This window comes from Cyprinus carpio, chromosome A7 (assembly GCF_018340385.1).
Source record: "Cyprinus carpio isolate SPL01 chromosome A7, ASM1834038v1, whole genome shotgun sequence".
Lineage (NCBI taxonomy): Eukaryota > Metazoa > Chordata > Actinopteri > Cypriniformes > Cyprinidae > Cyprinus > Cyprinus carpio.
Window position 1 is genome coordinate 38,346,045 of NC_056578.1, and position 20,650 is coordinate 38,366,694.

The 20,650-nt window shown below is 35.2% G+C and overlaps 1 protein-coding gene across 3 annotated transcripts in view; it reads left to right on the plus strand.

Annotated features, from left to right (window-relative positions):
* cpne7 (copine VII) overlaps positions 1 to 14,406 on the plus strand; it is a 45,121-nt gene extending 30,715 nt beyond the window's left edge. For all 3 annotated transcript variants that reach the window (XM_042761094.1, XM_042761096.1, XM_042761095.1), the window contains 5 exons: positions 5,264 to 5,318; positions 6,736 to 6,787; positions 7,749 to 7,882; positions 9,437 to 9,673; positions 10,719 to 14,406. In XM_042761094.1, the coding sequence (XP_042617028.1) occupies positions 5,264 to 5,318; positions 6,736 to 6,787; positions 7,749 to 7,882; positions 9,437 to 9,673; positions 10,719 to 10,859 (619 nt within the window). In that variant the 3' untranslated portion in view covers positions 10,860 to 14,406. The remainder of the gene's footprint in view (positions 1 to 5,263; positions 5,319 to 6,735; positions 6,788 to 7,748; positions 7,883 to 9,436; positions 9,674 to 10,718) is intronic.
* The last annotated feature ends 6,244 nt before the right edge of the window (positions 14,407 to 20,650 follow it).

Sequence of the window (20,650 nt, forward strand, 5' to 3'; positions counted from 1 at the left end):
ATGACCATGGTGTTGATGTGCTTGACCGGCCAGCAAACTCATCAGACCTGAACCCCAGAGAGAATCTATGGGGTATTGTCAAGAGGAAAATGAGGCTGAAGGCCACTGTCAAAGAAACCTGGGCTTCCATACTGTACCACCTCAGCAGTGCCACAAACTGATCACCTCCATGCCACGCCGAATTGAGGCAATAATTAAAGAAAAAAGAGCCTCTACCAAGTATTGAGTAAATGAACATACTTTCCAGAAAGCCAACAATTCACTAAATTTTTTATTTTTTTTATTTTTTTTAATTATTGGTCTTATGAAGTATTCTAATTTGTTAAGATCTACTAAATCTACTTTTGATCTCAAGTAGGTCATCCATAGTTGTATTTAGCTTACATGTAGGCTACTATGACTGGAAAAATATTTAGAAATATACTGTGGTTGTCACGGGTTGCTGGGGAAAGGAGCTCGAAAGAGTACGAAGAGGCAGATTGTAAAACGAACAGAGTCTTTAATAAATCCTCATGGGAGGATAGGAGAAAACAGCTACTTTAAACAATTGAGACAGGACAGCTAAACTAAGGAAAGGCAGGGCTATAAACACTAAACCAAACGAAGGACTAATAAGTAAATTAACAAGACACAGGTGAACAAAATGACATAATCAGGAGACTAAGGAAAACAGGGTAGAGGCAGGGGAGAACAGAAAACATAGGCGAATCGAAATCAAAACAGAACATGCACATGATAGTTGAAACTAAACATGTTCTCTATTTATATAAACATACATTTAGCATATATTTCAAATATATTTTGGCAATAATTGTTTTTTTTTTTTTTTTGCCATATGGGCTAAAATGCCTGAAAGATGTGTGTTTGACATTTGTTGCTGAATTTACCTATTTGATTGTTTGAAACTTGAAATCAAGCTAAAGTTTGAAATCAAATTGCTGAATGAGATTAAGAATGCAAGTGATTGAAATAAGGAATATGGATGTACCTCTTGTTCACAGAGGCCTATGAGTAAGCTGAATGTTTTTGGGAAGCTGAGAAGGCACTATTTTTTTACTCATTTGCAAAGCAGTTGGCAGTGAGGGAAGAAGTCACAGTTGTTGGAACAGCTTGCCTCGCAATCACGGATGTGTGAATGTTTAGCTTGTCAGGCATCATTGTATCATACATATAAATCATCCTGATGGATTCAGCACATCATAAAATTCATTTGGAATGCTGGGAAAAGCTAGGAAGGCTCAGGAGCATGAAAGGATTTTATAGTTATATATATAAAATATATATTTATTCTTAAAAGTAACTGAACAGGTAACTTTGTGACTATATGGTGAAAAATAAACAAACTTCAGATCAGGCTTATTGTTGTTAACTAAAGCTAAAACCAGCCATTTGTTTTGGTTTTGTCTGTTAATGTCGTGATTCTGGAGCAAGGTCCACAAGAGATATACAATATGTAAAGACCCTTGGTTCTTCACCCTAAGTCTAGTACACAGTAACTTGACACTTGCACCGGGGGACTTAACTCTGGCTCAGAAGTTGCTTTTCATTGCCTGAAGATGTATCTTACTTAACTGAATTAAAGACAAACGACCATCAATTGTTTCAATGGTTTCAAGAGATTTACAGTATACTTCCATTTGAAAGAATTAGTGCATCACTTAAGGGGAATGTGGATAATTTTAGATGTATCTGGTCTCCTTTTTTTCATCCTGCCAGACTCAACTAAAGAAAATTTAGAGCTCAGCCAGGCAGACATAACTTGGAAAATGTAGTAAATAATTTTTTTTTTTTTTTTTTTTTTAATTTAATGCTGTTGTCATATATGTGTACAATCCTAGGGGTGGGTGGGTATATTTGTATGCTTTTTTTTTTTTTTTGTATGTTATTCCTGTTAAAAAAAACTTTAAACATTCAGTTATAAAAGCTAAAACCGTAAAAAAAATAAAAAAATAAATAAAAAAATTAACTGAAATAAAAATGAACAAATAAATAAAGCTAGTAATTAAGCTAGTTTAATTTTAAGTACTAAAACAACTAAAACTAAATTAACTAAAAAAATAAACTATATAGAGATATTAAAAAAAATACTGAAATGTCAAAACACACAACAAATAACTAAAACTTTAACTAAAATTAATATGTAAACAGAAAAAAAAACCCTAAATCTCAAAAACTATAATAGTACATCTGTGATACTTAAATAACACAGATGCAGATAATCACTGTGGCTATGTTTCAGTTATGGGATAGATTAGTGCTGTGTTTGCTTAGCAACAAACATGTAAAATTTTGAAGTTCCAAAGCTTAGACCTGCTGATCCATTTCAGCCATGGACTTGAAAAATAACACTCATGTCTCTTTTCTCATGAGTGAATTTTGTCTCTTTGACCCATAATAACCATGATTTAGATTTTCCGCTTTTTGGGTTTTTGATAAAGTGTTTAAAATCTTTTCCAAACTGATTTGCACACAATTTTCATGCTTGCTCATTGGAGCAATTGGAGCAACTCAAAACATTCTCAATTCAGTTCTGATCGAGGAACAGCCTTGCAGTGAATAAAAGTTTTGTGCACTCAATTTAGTGAATTCAAACAGAGAATAATTAGAAATAGCTTTGTCCATTAATGCTGTTTGCAAAAAGATACTCCACAAACTTGGCTCAACTGTGATTTATTCATATCACACCTTAGCTTTTGGAGCAAGAGAATGTAGCACTGATTGGCCGGCATCGGTGGCTTCTGGTGGTGACAGCTATCAGAATGATGCTACCTCATCTACTGTAGCTTTCATTAGCAAAAGAAGACAAGCTCTGTGCCTGTGGCTATCGTGTTTCTCATGTCTCAGCTCTCTACTGCACGCCTCTGTGATTCTGACCCCATGATACCCTTCCTCTCTCCGTCACACGGCTGTGAGTTGTCGCCTGTTGAGTGATCAGCTGTGTGGATCTGCTGTCCTGCTGTGTCTGTGCCTTCTCCTCTCCCTCTGGAGTTTCTTTCATCCCTACTTCACGCTCCATATATAATATGATTTTGCACACACCTCTGCCCTCAACAGTACACCATGTTTACCCTATTGATATTTGAACCTTGTTATGCTGGTGGGGTATTTGTTGATATTAAGCCCTGTGTGTGATTATGTGGAAGGGGTTTTGATGATTAAAATATCTGAGAAAGGACCTAAGAGTTTAAGTACACACAAGGTTTGGACAAAATAAAGTAAACATCCATTACTGTAAGGGTTAAAGGGATAGTGCACCAAAAATGAAAATGTTAGCATTTGCTCACCCTCAAGTTGTTCCAAACCTGCATGAGTTTCTTTCTTCCACTGAACACAAAAGAAGATATTTTGAAGAATGCTGGTAACCAAACATTTGCTGGTAGCTATTGAGCATTTTGGTTGGCTACCAAAAACTGTTCTTCAAAATATTTATTGTGCTGATTCTGAGCACAAAGAAAGATATTTTGAAGAATTTTAGTAACTGAACAGTTGCTGGTAGCCATTAAGGCCTTTCACACCGCTTTAGTTCTAGAACTAAATGTACAATACTAAAGTACTGGGACAATATTTTCCCAGTACCATTTAAAGGGTTGCATTCGCACTGACAGTGTGTACTAGAAAGTGAGGTAAGCCAGTCGACAGCGACGTCATTTGTGCGCAGCGTACAAATACAAAAACAAAGAAGAACAATGTTAACAACAGGAGGATGGAGGACGCTATGATCGCTGTGTCTTTGCTGTGTCTCACGGGTTTCACAATAATGGACATAGAATGTCATATGCAAAGCGGTTGAAAGAACGGAAAGGAGGACTAAGATTCTCCAATGACAACTGGCAATGCTACATTTGCTACAAGTGCCTGCACTTCAGCGTCCGTCCATGTATCACTGTTCTCCATACTTGCGAAATAAATTGACACAATGTTTACAGTATGTTTACATGGCATTTTAAATTACTGTGGGTGAGGGCGTTTTCGTACGCGTTTGGCCAATCAGTGTATACTTACGTCACGGGTAGTACCAGTTGTGCTGGTTAGACCCTGCTCCGGAGTAGGAGCTAATCTGGTTTTCGAAAAAGGCTGTCCGTACTAAAATCATACCCAGTTCCGGCGGTGCGAAAACGCCCAAAAATGGGTAGTTCCACAATAAGTTCTGGTACTATGAAAAGGTTCCTGCGGTGCGAAAGGCCCTATTGACTTCGTTTTTTTTTTTTTTTTATACTTTCGAAGTCACTCGACTTATTAGTTACCAACATTCTTCAAAATATTCAAGCAGTCGTGAAATGGGTGACTTGGGGAAATCGTGGCCTAGTGGCCTAGTGGATAGATATTTTGACTCCTAACCCTAAGGTTGTGGGTTCGAGTCTTGGGCCGGCAATACCACGACTGAGGTGCCCTTGAGCAAGGCCCTGAACCCCCAACTGCTCCCTGGGTGCCGCAGCATAAATGGCTGCCCACTGCTCCGGGTGTGTGTTCATGGTGTGTGTGTGTTCACTGCTCTGTGTGTGCCCTTTGGATGCAGAGCACGAATTCTGAGTATGGGTCACCATACTTGGCTGTATGTCACGTCACTTTCACTTTTGTTGGAATTTCAAAAAGTACAAATCATGAGAGCCTGTTTAGCAGGAGCGTTTGTAACCTTAACATCCCAGTTGTTTGGTGTTATAAGAGCAAGAGACAACTATGACTGTGTACAAAAATCATGGCAAGACTTTATCAGTGAAGAAGAATAGTGGGCAAAAACGAATGTTGATATGATAGGAACAGTCTGTGCCCAAACAACACAGAACTATTGCTGCGAGAATTACAGCATTCTTAATATTTGCCTTGGAGACCCTGTTTCCACAAAACCAACCAGAGAGAATTTCAAGCCTTCAAAAGCTGTAATTGCTAAAACTTTAATCACACACACCAAGGCTGAAAATAAAAAAGATGGCGTCATGATCTTAAAACTGGACAGTTGGCACACCAAGATGAACTTCAGCATCTGCCCCATGAGAAGCATCTGTGAGAAGCTCATTCCCTCCTTTAGCATTTCTAAAGCAACTTGCAGGTGTTCTTATAGACAAAATTCAACTTTAAAAAGTTTTATGAATTTTTTCTAAGAAGGTTGGAAACTGTAAAAATGGTGGTAAAACAACTTAATAAAAAAAGCCAATTTTGCAATGTGTACATTTTTTATTTATTATTTTTTTTTAAACAATTAAACAAAAAACTCATTTACAATGTGTTGTTTTATTTATTAATAATTGTATTTATCTGATCACAGTGACAAACGATTCTCTGCTTTGGGCTTCGGGGCAAGAATTCCACCAAATTATGAGGTAAAAGACCATTTTTTAAAATAAATAAATAAATAAATACTGCATGCATATTTGTGTGTGGTCCTGTAAAAGAAGTGTGCTTAAAAGTTTCAACAGAAATGACATTAAACTATATATTAGTGCCTACATGCTTGTTAGTAAATTCGGCAGTAATTTCATAGTTACTTCTATTGTCTTTGATTAAATTTGATTGATGTGTACTGGTGAATGTACTGACAAGCATTTATGGTAAACTAAAATATACTTTAATGTCATTTGTATCGAAACTTGTGTGTCATGTATTTAAATATATTTGCAACTGCACATTTGCAATGATGAAGGTGCAATTTAGTACATTTAAAATATTTTTTTAAATGTAATATTGAATAACACTACAGTTCAAATTATAATCAAGTACTTTACAAGTGCTATACAATACGTTAGTCAACACATTGAAATAAATGAACTTAAAGCATGGAGAGAGATTATTAAAACAAACAATTAACAATGCACTCTTAAGTAAAACATAATTTGACATTAATTATGTACTTGATTGAGTTATGAAGCAGTCATTAAAGTGTCCTTTCTGTAATATTATATTATTTACAAATACACACACACACACGGACATATATATATATATATATATATATATATATATATATATATATATATATTATATATATATATATATATATTAATACAATATTAATAATATAATACAATTAAGTGCACTTCTTTTTTTTCACAAGGGTTGTCTATTGGTATTTAATTTGTAAATGTAGAAGTATCTGCCATCTTCTATATTTGGTAGACCAGCACAGGCACTTTGTATCTTAAATATGCAAAGTCATAACTTGTTTTAGTTTTATTTACAGACTCTCTCTCTCATGTAATAACAACTTTACAGAAGAAAGGGCTATTCCAACAGAATTAAAATAATAACAGCTTGCAAAGGCTTCCCTGAGTGTTGACAGTAAACTGTCACAGGATTTCATTTTATGGCTTGTTTGTTCAGGCAGATTGCACTGCACTAGTTATGAGCTCTATTTCCTTTTCAAGGAAATACAATAATAATAATTATATTCAGAATGTCTTTGTCAACAAAAGAAAATCAATTGCAATGTGTGCTACAAAAGTACCAGACGGGGGCCACAGTGATTGTTGCTGACAATGGAATATCTGTAGGGAGGATGCTATTTTGTTTTAACATCATCATCATCTGGTCATTTCATGCATAGTGTTGCAGAAAGTATTTTTCTTAGAAACATGCAAATAAACCTAACCAGCACTGCATGATTTATTGCCTTCCTTTAAGAGCAGGATTTATGACCTTGAATTAGGTCTTTAACCAGAAAATAGGTGTGTAATAGTATGCTAAACAAGCTGAAGCCAGATAAACAAACCTTTACTGTGTGTTTCCTTCTCCAAACTACAGGTGTCTCATGACTTTGCCATAAATTTCAACCCGGAGGATGATGAATGTGAAGGTAAGAGCAACAAGCACTTTGTATGTTAGTGAGGGAACATCTCATGGGAACTGAAAAGAAACACTCAGTAAAGCTTTAGTCACAGTTATAGGAAAATTCACTCACAAATAAAAAGTCTGTCATCATTTACCCTCACTGATGATTCAAACTTTATATGACTTTCTTTCTTCTGTGGAACAGAAGGTTTAAACTAGTTTTTTGCACTGTTATGAATAATTACAAAATTTAGACTATTTTTCACACATATATTATTTCTGAAGATTTATAATGCACATATAATGGAGCAAACAGAAAATTCTTCAGCATTTCTGCTTTTTTGTTTCACGGAAGAAGCAATGTCAGTAAAATGTATATATAATGCATTATAAAAAGAAAAAAAAAAGAAATGCACTATTTATATAATGCACCTTATAATTCATTGTATGATCTGGAATATTTGTAACCACAGTTATAATACATTATAATACTTACCTATTCATTGTTACACCTTTAGAAAGTATATTGCGCAATGCACATAAAAAGCAACCAATTTCAGATGTAACAAGAAATCTGCAAATATTATTATACATTTAATTTTGGTTAAAATTATTTGTGAAAAGATATAATGCATTCATCCATTATGAATACCTTTATAATGCATTATACATAAAGGCTTCAAGTAAATTCATATGGTTTTGGAACAGCATGAGGGTGAGTAAATAATGACTGAATTTTAATTTCTGATTGAACAGTTCTGTTAACACTCAAAGAGAATGAGTGAAGACTGTGGCAAATCTTGGGCTTGCTTCAGTCCTTTCTACAAAAGACGGAGAGCTCCAAGTCAGTCTCTTGATTCCAAAATCTGTTGCTTTTGCTGCCAGTACTTCAGCACTGCTCTCAGAAGCCCATTGAGACAGAGAGAGAAATACAAATAAGCCTCCAGAACAGAAGTTTTAGCCGTGTCCCCTCTTTCTCTGATCAGAGATCCAGGGGGTCGTGGAAGCCTACCAAAACTGCCTGCCCAAGATCCAGCTCTACGGTCCCACTAATGTGGCTCCTATCATCAGCAGAATAGCTAAGCTGGCGGCTGGGAAAGAACCCATCAAAGATGCTTCTGTGAGTATCTTTAAAGTTTCCGTTTATGGCACAGCACCGAAAGGGAAATTCATTAAAAATAAACACAGAGGAATTATGCAATCAGGTAATGGTGGAAACACGGCCACAAAAGTGCTGCTGGTGGATATTTGCATGGGGATATTCCTCAGTGGATTCTGTGTTGTGGAAGATGCAGCTGACTATCATGATCTGGCGTACTTCACTGAGACTGTACAGTATTTCTCCAACACCGTTATTCATATACTTTAAAATGTATTTTTACATCATGTGTCTGGATATGTGCCAGATTATAACATACCTAAACATAACTACTACAACAACTACATTACTTACTATCAATAAGCATCAAATTAGGAGTTTTTATTACTCTTAAAAAATAAAAATGAATGAATTAATTAATGAATGTTTGGAAATTAAAAATTAATTATTTATATATAAAAAGTTTGGAAATTAAAATATATATATATATATATATATATATATATAGTATATTTATATATATATACCCTATATATATATAATTAAGCAGTTTGGAAATTAAAAATTAATTATTTATATATAAAAAAAACTATAGCAGTTATTTTAATCCTCACCCTATCAAAGTCATCATGATTTTTGTCTTTTGAGTGATTGTATTTATTTTTATGTGATTTAATGTAAATATGCATGGTGAAAAATGCATGCTGGAATGAATTTAGAATCTGGGCTGTGGGTGAAATGTGAGATAAAACTGTATTTTGTGCTGACATGCAGCTCCTTAAAGTGGTTTAATGATTTTGCCCCTGACTATTCTTTTGGGTTTTTATCTTATGTCCTTGGTTTGTTCACATAACCTTTGAAATTTAGATCCAAATAAAACCCGCTTAAAGTTTTTTCAGCTGATTATCTGGAGGGCTGCTTTGGTAATTAACACAACTAAAATCCCTTTACATGTCATTAAATGGTCTTGGGTCAAATATTTGCCCTCAAGCTTAGCAATTATCTATGCATTGCTCTATTTCATTGCTGTCTTCTGCATACCATGTCCTTGTGATGATCTTCATTTATTATTTAATCTTACGTCACCCCTTCCCAAAAGTGATCATTTTTCAGTAAATGAGCTCAGTGAGATCAATGTTCAGAAACCAGGCCATTCATTCCAACTGTACATACTGAATGTTTAATGTTGACAGGACCTCTGGGATGTTCAGGCCAGTAAATATTGCTAATTTTAGCCCACTGACTGCCGGTTTTAAAAGGGTATCCAATATTCTGTTCATTACTATCTAGACATTTAAAGGAACAGTTCACCCATAAAACAGAATTCAGTTTTACTTACTTTCATGTTATTCTAAACCTATTCTAAATTTTAATTTCTTTTTTTTTTTTTTTTTTTTTTTTGGGGGCTTTTTATGCTTAACAAATTGATTTGTACCACTGAAAAAACTACATGAGGGTCATTAATGTATCATGAATCATGAAAGTAAATGCTTAGTGGATGAAGCTCCAGACATGTTTACAACATTGTATAATAAATCAGTCAATATACCTGATAACAGCCCTTTTCTCTGCCAGCTGTATCATATCCTGCTGATCCTCACAGACGGGGTGGTAACAGACATGGCCGATACACGGGAGGCCATAGTTCGGGCCTCCTACCAGCCAATGTCCATCATTATAGTGGGAGTGGGAAACGCAGACTTCACGGACATGGAGATCCTTGATGGGGATGATGGAGTCCTGCGCTCACCCAAAGGAGAACCCGTCTTGAGGGACATTGTCCAGTTTGTGCCCTTCAGAGACTTTAAAACGGTCAGTTTTTCTCAGTTCTTAGTCACTGACAATTTGCAAATGAAGGAAAATCTCAGAAAGAAGGTGTCTGATGAGCTAAATTTGAGAAAATTAACTAACTAAATAAATTAATTTCATGTTATTATGCAGGAGTTATTTTAATCCTCACCTTATAAAAATATAGTAAAATATATAAAATATAAAAAATGTAATTGAGATTTTTATAATTAGAAATCATATTTTGTGATACAAACTCATACTGTATATATATATATATATATTATATATATATATATATATATATATATATACGTGTGAGATGTAAAGTGATAAATTCTGAAAAATAAATCAGGACTACAAAAAATAAAGTAGCAATTCTGATTGTGAATTATAGCATTGTGAAATATAATGTTGCAATTTATGTGAAATAAAGTCACAGTTATCTATTTAATTTTCTCTGGGGAGGAAACAAGCTTTCATAAACAGTAAGAATCTACATGCACACAATAGATAATATATTTTCATAAACAGTAAGAATCTACATGCACAACATTTAGGTGCAGGTAAATAAAAGTATAGTAATGACTATGGATCTGAATGTATAGAAAAAGACATTTGTTAACAAAAAATAATAATATATTGCAATATGTTTATAGCCTTAAAATTTGTAAAGCACATTTAACACATTGTAAAAGCAGGCATGGTTGCCTTGCATAAATGGCATGGTGAATGAAGCAGGCAGTGAAGCGAATCAGCATATGCCAGTGCTGCATTTGGGCAGAAACGGCTTTTAGAGAGTCACAGTTTCTCCATAAGAGCTGTTTGTTCCCTCCACTGATGTACACAAAAGAAAAAACATTCATTTTAGAGAAGTGAGGATTAAACGTGTAAATACTCAAACAGCCTGCTGTTTGGCTCTCTACCAAACAATTCAAATGACAAACTGTACTTTTTCCTCATGCCTTTGTTTGAAAACAATTTACAGTGAATTTGGTCGATTTCCTCATTTTCACTATTGTTAATGTTTTCCCCCTCATGGAGGCCAATAAAAGTGTGACTTTTGCAGGCTTCACCAGCTGCACTGGCAAAGTGTGTCCTAGCGGAGGTGCCTAAACAGGTTGTGGAGTACTTCAGTCACAAGGCCATACCACCAATAAACCCAGTGCTGAATTCAACCCCCAACTCCATCGCCAACACACCTGAATAACACTCAGCCTGAGGTCCGGTCCAGCCCTGTACACCTCCACAGTACTGAAACAGATCAGAGCTGGGACAGGGCTGCTCTGCCACAAAATACAGTATAAACTGTCATCCTGACTACATTTTGTTCATTCAAAAGCTGTTCAAACATGACTGACGGTTTGGATGATGGTCTCCGATCTTGCCCTTGACACCATCACTGCTCTCCCAGCATGCAAACTGGAGTCCTTTTCCCCTCTGCTTCGCGTAAGAGCAGACAATACATTGAATTTCCACCAGGACCAGGCCTTCTGATCCCTGCTGACTCTTTTCAACTTCACAAGGCCACTCCTGCTTTCTGCTGTTTTGTATGCCTTTCAGAGCTTTCGAAGACTTTGCTCTGCCTGCCTGCGGACTCTTTTCATTTCTGGACTTCTGGAGAACTGAAACAGATATGTCAAGAAACGTACAGTTCAGTGTAAAATGAAGACTTAATCTATAGATAATAGCATGTACTGTACATTCACTAAAAGAGTTTGCTTTGGTTTTGCTGCACAAATATGCATAGTTAATTGCTAAAATCCTCATTTTGGTGTAAAGATAATGGGTGTGTGAGAATGGTCATCAACTGACTAGTCAATTAGTCAAGATGAGTAGTTTTAAATATTTTAGCGGTGGTGCTTGAATTAGCATGCTGACAGGGCGCTGTTTGACAGTTTGCACGATAAAACCCTCTTAGATAAGCTGTGTCTTCAAGTCCAACGCCTTTAAGACACCGGCAACACAGCCAGTCACATGCGGACAGGTCATTGGTTGATGTTTCATGATGTTTTTTAAGCATCTTGTGCCATGAGCATTATTAAGGTGGCAAATCAAAATGAGTTGTTTACTGAAAAATACCTTTTAAAACTGTCTTGAGAATCTTGCAGTCAGTTTCATTCTGTTGTGTCTAGCATGAATGTGTCTTATGTCAACACCTGCTAACAAACATGTCTGATTAGTGAACATGAAATTAGCCAACAGAAAACAGAAATTAAATAGGACTTATTTAAGAAATATTAGTTGACTAGTCTGAAGGTTGCTTGAGAAAAATGTGAAATCTTTCACATTCTGTCTACAAATCTGTGCAAATGCACTGATTCAAATGATTTTATCCCTGTTTAAATGATTTGTGGAAACACTTGAACATTGCCAAGAGGAAAAAATGCCACAGGGACTTTGTCAATTACGAGAGAAGTGCACAAATCTCTAATCTTATTAAAAAGATAAAGTGTGTATTTTCTGTGCCTAGAGAAGAACCAAAATGATTTCTTAATACTGTAATTCTGCTGTTTTCAAATTGTTTTAAATACACTCTCCCCTCATCTGTCATTAGTGGGCCAAACAAATAGTCCCATCCCAACCTCACTCCACCTATGTTTGGCATGTCTACCCTTGTGAAAAAGACAGTATTGACAACGCTTTTAATGTTTTTTAAAAACTGTACTTGTAAAAATTATACTTAAAGAGAGCAAACTTTCATGATTGTTGGTTAACACTTTTAAAAAGTTAACTTTGTAATAAGTTTTTCTTTAAAGTACATTTTAATCATTATGTTTTAATAATCTTTTGTCATGTTTTAAAAAAGTACACTTATTTTAATATGTTGACAAACATACTAGCACATAAAAAGTATGATATACATGCTTCGATATAAATTTAATTAAAGTATAATTTAGTTAATTTAATTATAATTATGGAATTATATATACAAATGTACTTAAGTTGTATTTAAGTGGGTCAAATACACACTTAATTCCAACTAATTGCATTTAATATAAATTTCAACTGTAATACATTTTTCATTTAATTGTAAGTAATATGCAGTTAAGTGTCTCAAAACATGATGTTCAGGTTTGTATTATTTCTGCAATAAATTCTCTTTTTAGTATCCTAAACTGTACTCCTTTTTCACAAGGTTAGACACACTATATGCAATAAAACAAAGCATTTTAACATTAAAGCACATTTCAGCCTTAAATCAAGAAGTTTTAATTAGAAATTTAACTATTCTAATGTTTGTGTGGCACGCCCTCTATTTATGGCAATGGGAATAAGATACAGACATTTAATTTATTGGTGCATAATTCTGCAGTATAAACAGGGTGTTGCATCAAGCAACAAACAATATAGCCATGTCAAATATGAATGACTGCATAGTTCTACATGCATGGCCTCAAATACTAACACTGTGCATGTAAAAACAAACAAACACTGATGACTATATTTACATATTACACCAGGGATTAATTGGAAGAACAACGATAACTTCTAATACCGATTTTCCTAATTCACTATTGCTTAGCATTAAAATACCCGGCCTCTTATTAAACTGTCAACTGAATTGCAACCTTTCATACAACCGGACAGAAATTGTCTCCATGTTATCCAGCATTATGCATCAGTTTGTCACAAAATCGTGACAGGCATATGATGATGTATTGCATCTTGACTTGAGATTTTAAAAGAAAATGTTTATACAATGTATATTTCTATTTAAAGTGCAAATCAATATTTTCGAGTTATCCATTAACACAGGGTTTATATACGGGCATTTTGGGCATGGAATCGTCTTGCTCTTAAGATTATAGCATAGCCTTAAGTAGAAACTGAAAAATTCACATCCCATAATGTGCTTAGTACACATCTATGCAAGAGCACAAACGAAAGAGCCTGTACTCTTGCAGTCTCCTTCTTTCTGCCTACAGTATTCTGAAGCGCAGAGCAAACATGCCCATATGGCACGACATTCTCAATCCATTGTGATATGGTTATGTAAATGAAGGTTGCCTGATCTTAACAAGTTGCTGATTCTGAAATGGCTTATGAACTGTACATGTAGCCCGTTAAAATTTCCGCAGTGGGCTTGCACAATGCTTTTTATTAATAATTCTTTCTTTTCTTTGCTTGTCATTTTAATCCATTTCCAATTGGACTTTTGCATGTTCAGTGAATTCGGGAGAAGTTTGCTTCCTCTTATTTGGAGGTGCTATTCTGCCACATACTAGCTCAAGGAGAGGAGAATATTGAGCATGAGTTTCCTTGGACTATTCTTTTGGAATATGGGTCATCATCCGGCAGGTATTTTCTTGCAGCCTGAGGTCAATGCAGATATATTCAAACAGGCCTCAGAGTTGTTAGGCAACATTTTAAGTCTTCTTGCAGATGGTCAGCTACATCTTAAAGCATTATATCAAAGAAACGATTGGCAGATAATGCTATCCAACTATAAATGTTCATAAAATTGGTATTGTTCTCACTGTCTAAGCCACTGGATTGCAGGGAGCAAAAGGACTCATTTGAACATATTTTGTCTCATCTATGCTTTAACAATGTGCTTTGATTTGAGCCAGTGACATTACTGGAAGTATCTCTCAAAAGCTGTGATTTACTGCATGCACTCCTCTGTGTTGAAATGAACCTGTCTGATTTCTGATTTCAGTGTTATTTTGTTGGAAGCGAGTTGCGCCAGCTCGTTTCCTGTAGACTAGATTCGTAATCTTGCATCAAGGCTAATAAATCTTTTAATAATTTGAGTGAATGGTGGTATGTCATTGTACGTGAGAAGGAGAAAACATTTTGGATGAGAAATGGTTGATTTGATGAAGGTGGATGCATTTACATCTTGGCAGATCATAAATATATTTGTAAATAACTTTTTTAAACATCATTGTACATGTAAAATGTGCATACATTAAATTTAAATATGTTGTCATATGAAGTAAAAACATATATGAAAGACACTGGAACAATTTCATATATCAACACATGTATCTAGCCCATACAAAAATTGTTGATATTATATAAGTAAATATAAAAGATAGACGTGTATTTTAAAAATGTATAACAAAGCATAAACATACAGATTTTTGCATAAATATCGTTTTAAAAAAGTTGTCTATATAAATAACACACACACACATACATTCTATATATACAGTACCTATATATATTGTTTACATACAGTTGCTACATATAATACTATATTAAAAATCATCATATAGATATTAACACATGTACATAAAAATTTTACTATGAGGTTTTTATATATGTCTATCTACCCATGTGAAAATTGTATCAGGTTATGGCAATATAACTCTTGATACAGGGCAAATTTTGTTATATCTGTATGGGAGAAATGTTCTCATGTATGCTGGACAATTTCTGGCTGATTCTGTTCCACAATCTAGTCCAGCTCACCCATTATATTTTGGTAAAAGTTTGAAAGGGCATGAGAGTTTTAGTAAGTTTTAAGATAACGTAAACATTGCAACTAAGTGTGTATGTCTTATTGTTTGCAATTTGGGTTGCAAATCTGCAAAACCTGAAATTGGGAATTAATTGAGGTCACATTCTATCCAAATCAGAGCGGCCCTATACACAAGTTGATATCAACAATGACGTCATCACTAGCAGAAATCTGTGTGGAAATAGCGAATTGTTAATATGGCTCATGGGTCAGGTAGGAGGGCCCCAGGGAGGTCGGGACCTGCTCTAGTGGTGGCACTTTAAATACATCCAGCAACATAAATGTGTCTCTAGATTTAAGGCTAGATTTGAGGTTACATCTGTCATTATATAAGCATCAAGAACCCTAAACTCAGCAATCCAGACAATGCACAGCATATATAAGAGTATAATTGCAGGTCGTTTCTGTTAAGCCAAGTGACTAGTTGCTTCATTTCCTTTTTTTTTTCTCATGCAGATAGCTTTGTGTGAAATGGTCTATGTAATCTACTTAATAAGTAAATATCAGGCTCATTTAGAACTTAGAAAAGGCTTTTTTTTTTTGAAGAAATAAGCTTCCAAGAAAGTGAATTATATTGCAATTATTGCTCAAATGATTAAGATAATAATTAGTGAAAATGGCCTGGGGTTAGAGAAATGGGCTTCTCTAATTGGCATGGACTGAAATGTTATGTTTAAGTGTCTGGTAATGTAGTTGAAATAAAGTCAGTTCTACAATACACGCAGTGTGGAGTACATACAGTTTTATTATAAATGATGTGCTTGTAATACACACCCTATCTAAATGGAAGGAAAAAAGATTGTTTAGAAAAGAAGACACGATTAAATTATCCTTGACTGAATTAGCAGAGTGATAAAGATCCTGCCATTTTTTATTGGATGTACTGTAATAAAAGGGTAATTTTTCATGGGAAGTAATTGCTCAACTAAAGGTCAAAGTGTGTAATTTTTGCACTCGCTTCAAAATCTTATTTTTATTCTATTTATGTATTTATTTATTTTTGTGTGTGTGTCATCTTATCATTTTTACAAGTCAATACCCAAGTCATGTTTCTTTCTGCCCATGGCCAGTTTTTGCACATATTTCATATGCTTTTTCATTTCACAGTCAGATGAATACTGTTGTAAACCTATTTCAAACTACATGGAAATTACAAATTTTCATTCTTCCCACATTAAGCATTAAACCTAAATGTGCTGCAATATCTAAGTGAATCTTGTCATTTGCGTGATGTGTAAGCGGAATGGCTTTCCAGCTCCAGGAGGCCGGTGGTAGGATCTTCACTAAAGATGATGAGGTCTCCTCAGCGTACCTCGGTTGCGTCACTTCATTGGGTGACTGCATGAATGATTGTAGTTGCCATGGAGATTGTGCTGGGTGCTTAAAGGGCAGCCATGAAGAAATGGAGCGAGATGAGCTGGAGCAGATAATTGTTAAAAGAGCTGAACAACCTTGAGTGAAGTTCAGGCCTTTCAAAGAATAGCACAGAATTGCTTAAGTGATGTTGATGCTGTTTTTAGACCATCAATAATGTGCTATCGAGACTGTGTAAGAGCATAAATACTTGATTTGCTGTTTATTGTGGAATTGGATTGAAGCTATTGAGCTGAATATCATGCCAGTGTTCATGTTTACTGGAATGATACCTCAATTGTTTATCCAGTCATCCTTTTCAGAGTCAGATGCGAGTATTTTTACCTTCACCATTTCTACACATACTGTAAATGATATAACTCATCATAAGATGTATAAAATCATATAACTGCCAAATATTGTAAGGAATCCATCCCAAATAGAGAAAGGCAACTGCCAAAACCATGATTTAAATGAGTTTAGCCAGTCTGAACTGTCAGCCAAACGTTTAGGCCAAACCCAACTCGTCATTTTTTTCCCACTAAATGTGCATCAAACTGAGGATAATATGCATTGGCTAAGGTGACCTCTGGCCTCTATATGAGGTATACATGGGTATGTTTCATTGCAGTTTGTGATTTATGTATGCATATAAGGGATGCAGAGTTAATTTGCTATTTCATCCTCTATGGAGTTATGAGGTTTACCTTTGGTTAGATTGTGATCCCTGGGTATGATGTTTCTCAAAATTATGTTTCCCTTATCTCTGGCTTTCCGTTTCTACCTCCTCCCTAACTATTTGATGCCTGTCTTTTGAATTTAGCCAGCTTAGAAGGTTTTTCATTATGAAATGAAATAAATACATAGCTGACACAGATCAAAACCACCCACGGACCATTCATGGACCGTCTGATGCATATGGCACACAACAATGGTGAGAGCTTGTTTTCTGGCATTAAAACATTTTTTATTTTATTTTTTATTATGCATTATCCATTTAATAAATATGGCTTGCACTAATTACATTTTAACTGGTTATAGAAATGTGTATTTCTTCAACTATTGGCACTTTTGGTTTCATCTACCACCACAGTCCAACAGCAGACAGACATACATATATGACAAGGGAATTACATAACTTTTTTGAATGTCATGAACATTTCAATAACAATGTCAGTTCAGCGCATCTCAAATGATACACTGTGTTTAATAGCACTCTGTGGTGGAAATGCAGAAGATGGAAATGGTATTTGAAAATATCTTGCAAATGTTATAGCTAGCCTATGGTGTATCTTAAATATACACAATATAGTAATCTATAGTAATTTTTACATTTCATACATTTAACAAAAATACAGCATGAAATAACACAAAAAAATTATGTTCACAAGAGATATTTGTTTACTTCATACTAGGTATCGCAGTCCAAATTCAAAATATTGGAGAGGGTTTTTTCACCCGGCCCCTCCTCCTCAGACTTGATGCACACGCAAGTTGCCAGAGTAATGACAACAACAGGAATGAGCGCACTTGACGATGAATGAAGTGAAATACGCTGTGTTTTCCGCCAACTGGCAACCCTGGGTGTCGAAATACAATTGGGTAAACTGGCATTGGGCGGGTTTCACAAACCAAAACATACACTGATATTCCTGCACGGAATGCACATTTTCAAAAGAGAATAACTGACTGTAGCATTGTTTTTCAGATAAACAAGTATGTTAACTTAGCATGATTCTTAAATATCTGCAAACATATTATGGTATTTTTATGCTTTAGTAGAGTCAAAATCTTACATACAGCACCTTTAAAAGACAATTTTAGGGCGGAACTATTAGTCAAGATATAAACTGTATTTTTTGTAATGTTTAATGAATCATTAAAATGACTTTTAATTAGTTAGATTATACTTTTAAATGCATACAGAATTTTGGTGACTTTTCATAGTTTAAGATTTTAAAATCTGGGTAAAACATACCTATAAAACGCATTTGAAAAGTGAAAAGTTTAAATTTCAGTTTGAACCAAAGCTGAAGAAACACCCACAATTGTCGAAATCACAAGATCAAAGTCGCTTCCCCCATGTCGCTGATATCTGCAGTAGAAAATGTGTTTATCATTTTAGCTTTTATAAGAGAAATGAACTGGCATTGTGCTACCAAATCAAATTCACCGCCAGTGTTTTAGCTGGGCAGCAGGCAGTTCCATTTCCATGTCTTGATAACGCACATAGACAAACAACAAAACAGAAACTTCAATTGAGCTGCGTGTATTTGATGTCTGCCCCCTTTACTTTGCATTTCTGATTTAAATGAATGTTCAAAGCACAGGCTGCGCATCAGAACCATGGCATTTCACCCCACTGACTCCACACTGGCCAAAAAAAAAAAGATGTTTCTAACTGGGTAGTATCTGGGAAAGCAAATACAGTCTGTTTTTAAACTGGATATTACAGTAGCAGGTCATTTAGATAAGCTTCTCTGAAAGGTTAGTTCCTTTATACTTTTTCAAAGTTCTAGATATGCATTAATCATCAGTGGTAAGCTAAACACATGGAAACCCCTATTTCAACAATTTTTTTTTTTTTTTTTTTTTTTTTTTTTTTTTTTTGAGATTTTATGTTGTCTTGTTTGTTTTTTTCGTAAAGTATATTTAGATGTTTTTCTGACACATAGGCCACACCCTGCAAAGTTTTGGGAATGACATTCGCATAGTTATGCGGGATTCACTCTCGAGATACCAGTGATTGGCAATGGACGGAAAATATGTTGATTTAAAGTGCCCCTATTTTGCCATTTTTAAGGTTGCTAAAATTGTTTTATGAGTCTCCTAAAACAGGTTTACATGCATGCAAGGTCAAAAAACTCACAAGTTTTCTCAAAAAATTGTTTTAATTTTACCTAATTTCTAAATGATTCGTAAACGATTTGTGGAAAGCAATTCACAAAATCAGTCTCTCTAAAGCCCTCCTTTCCATGTGCCCTCACTGCTGTGATTGGTCAGATGGTGCAGTCCTTTGTGATTGGTCCAGAGCCATAGAGATTGGCTCTGGATTGGTCTACCGTGTACAGCGCGTGTTGGAAACGAAACGCCCACTGCCATGACGGAGTGACAGCCCTGGAGACTTGTCAGTTCATAGAAAAGATGGTATGGTATTGCTTGAACTTTACCAATCTGAGCCAGAACCTGATGATGAAATGGTAGCTGATGGTAGCTAAATGGTTAGCTAAACTAGCTGATCGACAAGAGACTGATTCACAAGCATGACTGGAGCAGGATGTTTCTCAGTGGTAAGTGTCAAGTGTTAACAAGTTTGTGGTAATTATAAGATGTGATAAAACAAATTTACTCTCACAGCATATGAAACAGTGTCTTCTCAACATGATGTTAGCCATACACAAATTTTAATGTTTGTGGGCGGGCAAGCTGGTGACGTAAAACGTGGGCAGGCATTATGCAAATGTTTTACTTCGTGATGTAGAGCCATAACATTTACATTACATTTACATTTAGCAGACGCTTTTATCCAAAGCGACTTACAGTGCATAGATTCGAAATCCCGATGACTAATTTAGGCGATTGCGAGCCGACACTTTTTTTTTTTGATAGACAATAACTTTATCATGCACTGTCGGCTTCACAACTTTGCAGATAGTTTATGTTCACATACAGCTTCAACCTCTTTAAGTTATTCTTGTATATACACATATACACCATTTGTGAAAGATGGGATTCCAGTTGATTCCTGTGGAAATCTGAGAGCTCAGATTCATGTTATGGATCCTGACTGTTCAATGTATGACAGGTACAGTATTCCTTAAGAGCATTAGACTCTGCTCTTAAAGCGTAAGTCAATCAGTCAATCAAGGCCCAGTTTCACACTAATGCAAACTCTTTTCAGCCAGTCACTGTATACACAGGAGTGAGGAGACACAGATTTCTTCAACATGGGAATTTAATCTCAGAAACACAAATGACATGTACAGCAGCCGGAGTGAGGAGACACAGATTACAGACGAGACACAGGGAACACTATTTATAACACTGGGACATGACATATGAGAAGACGAGATGGGACACACCTGGGATCATGAGTATATGAAACAAACATAGGAAACACTTTTTTTTTGGAATTCAATTAACATTGCATCACAATGGTTTTTTTTGCAAGAAGGTAA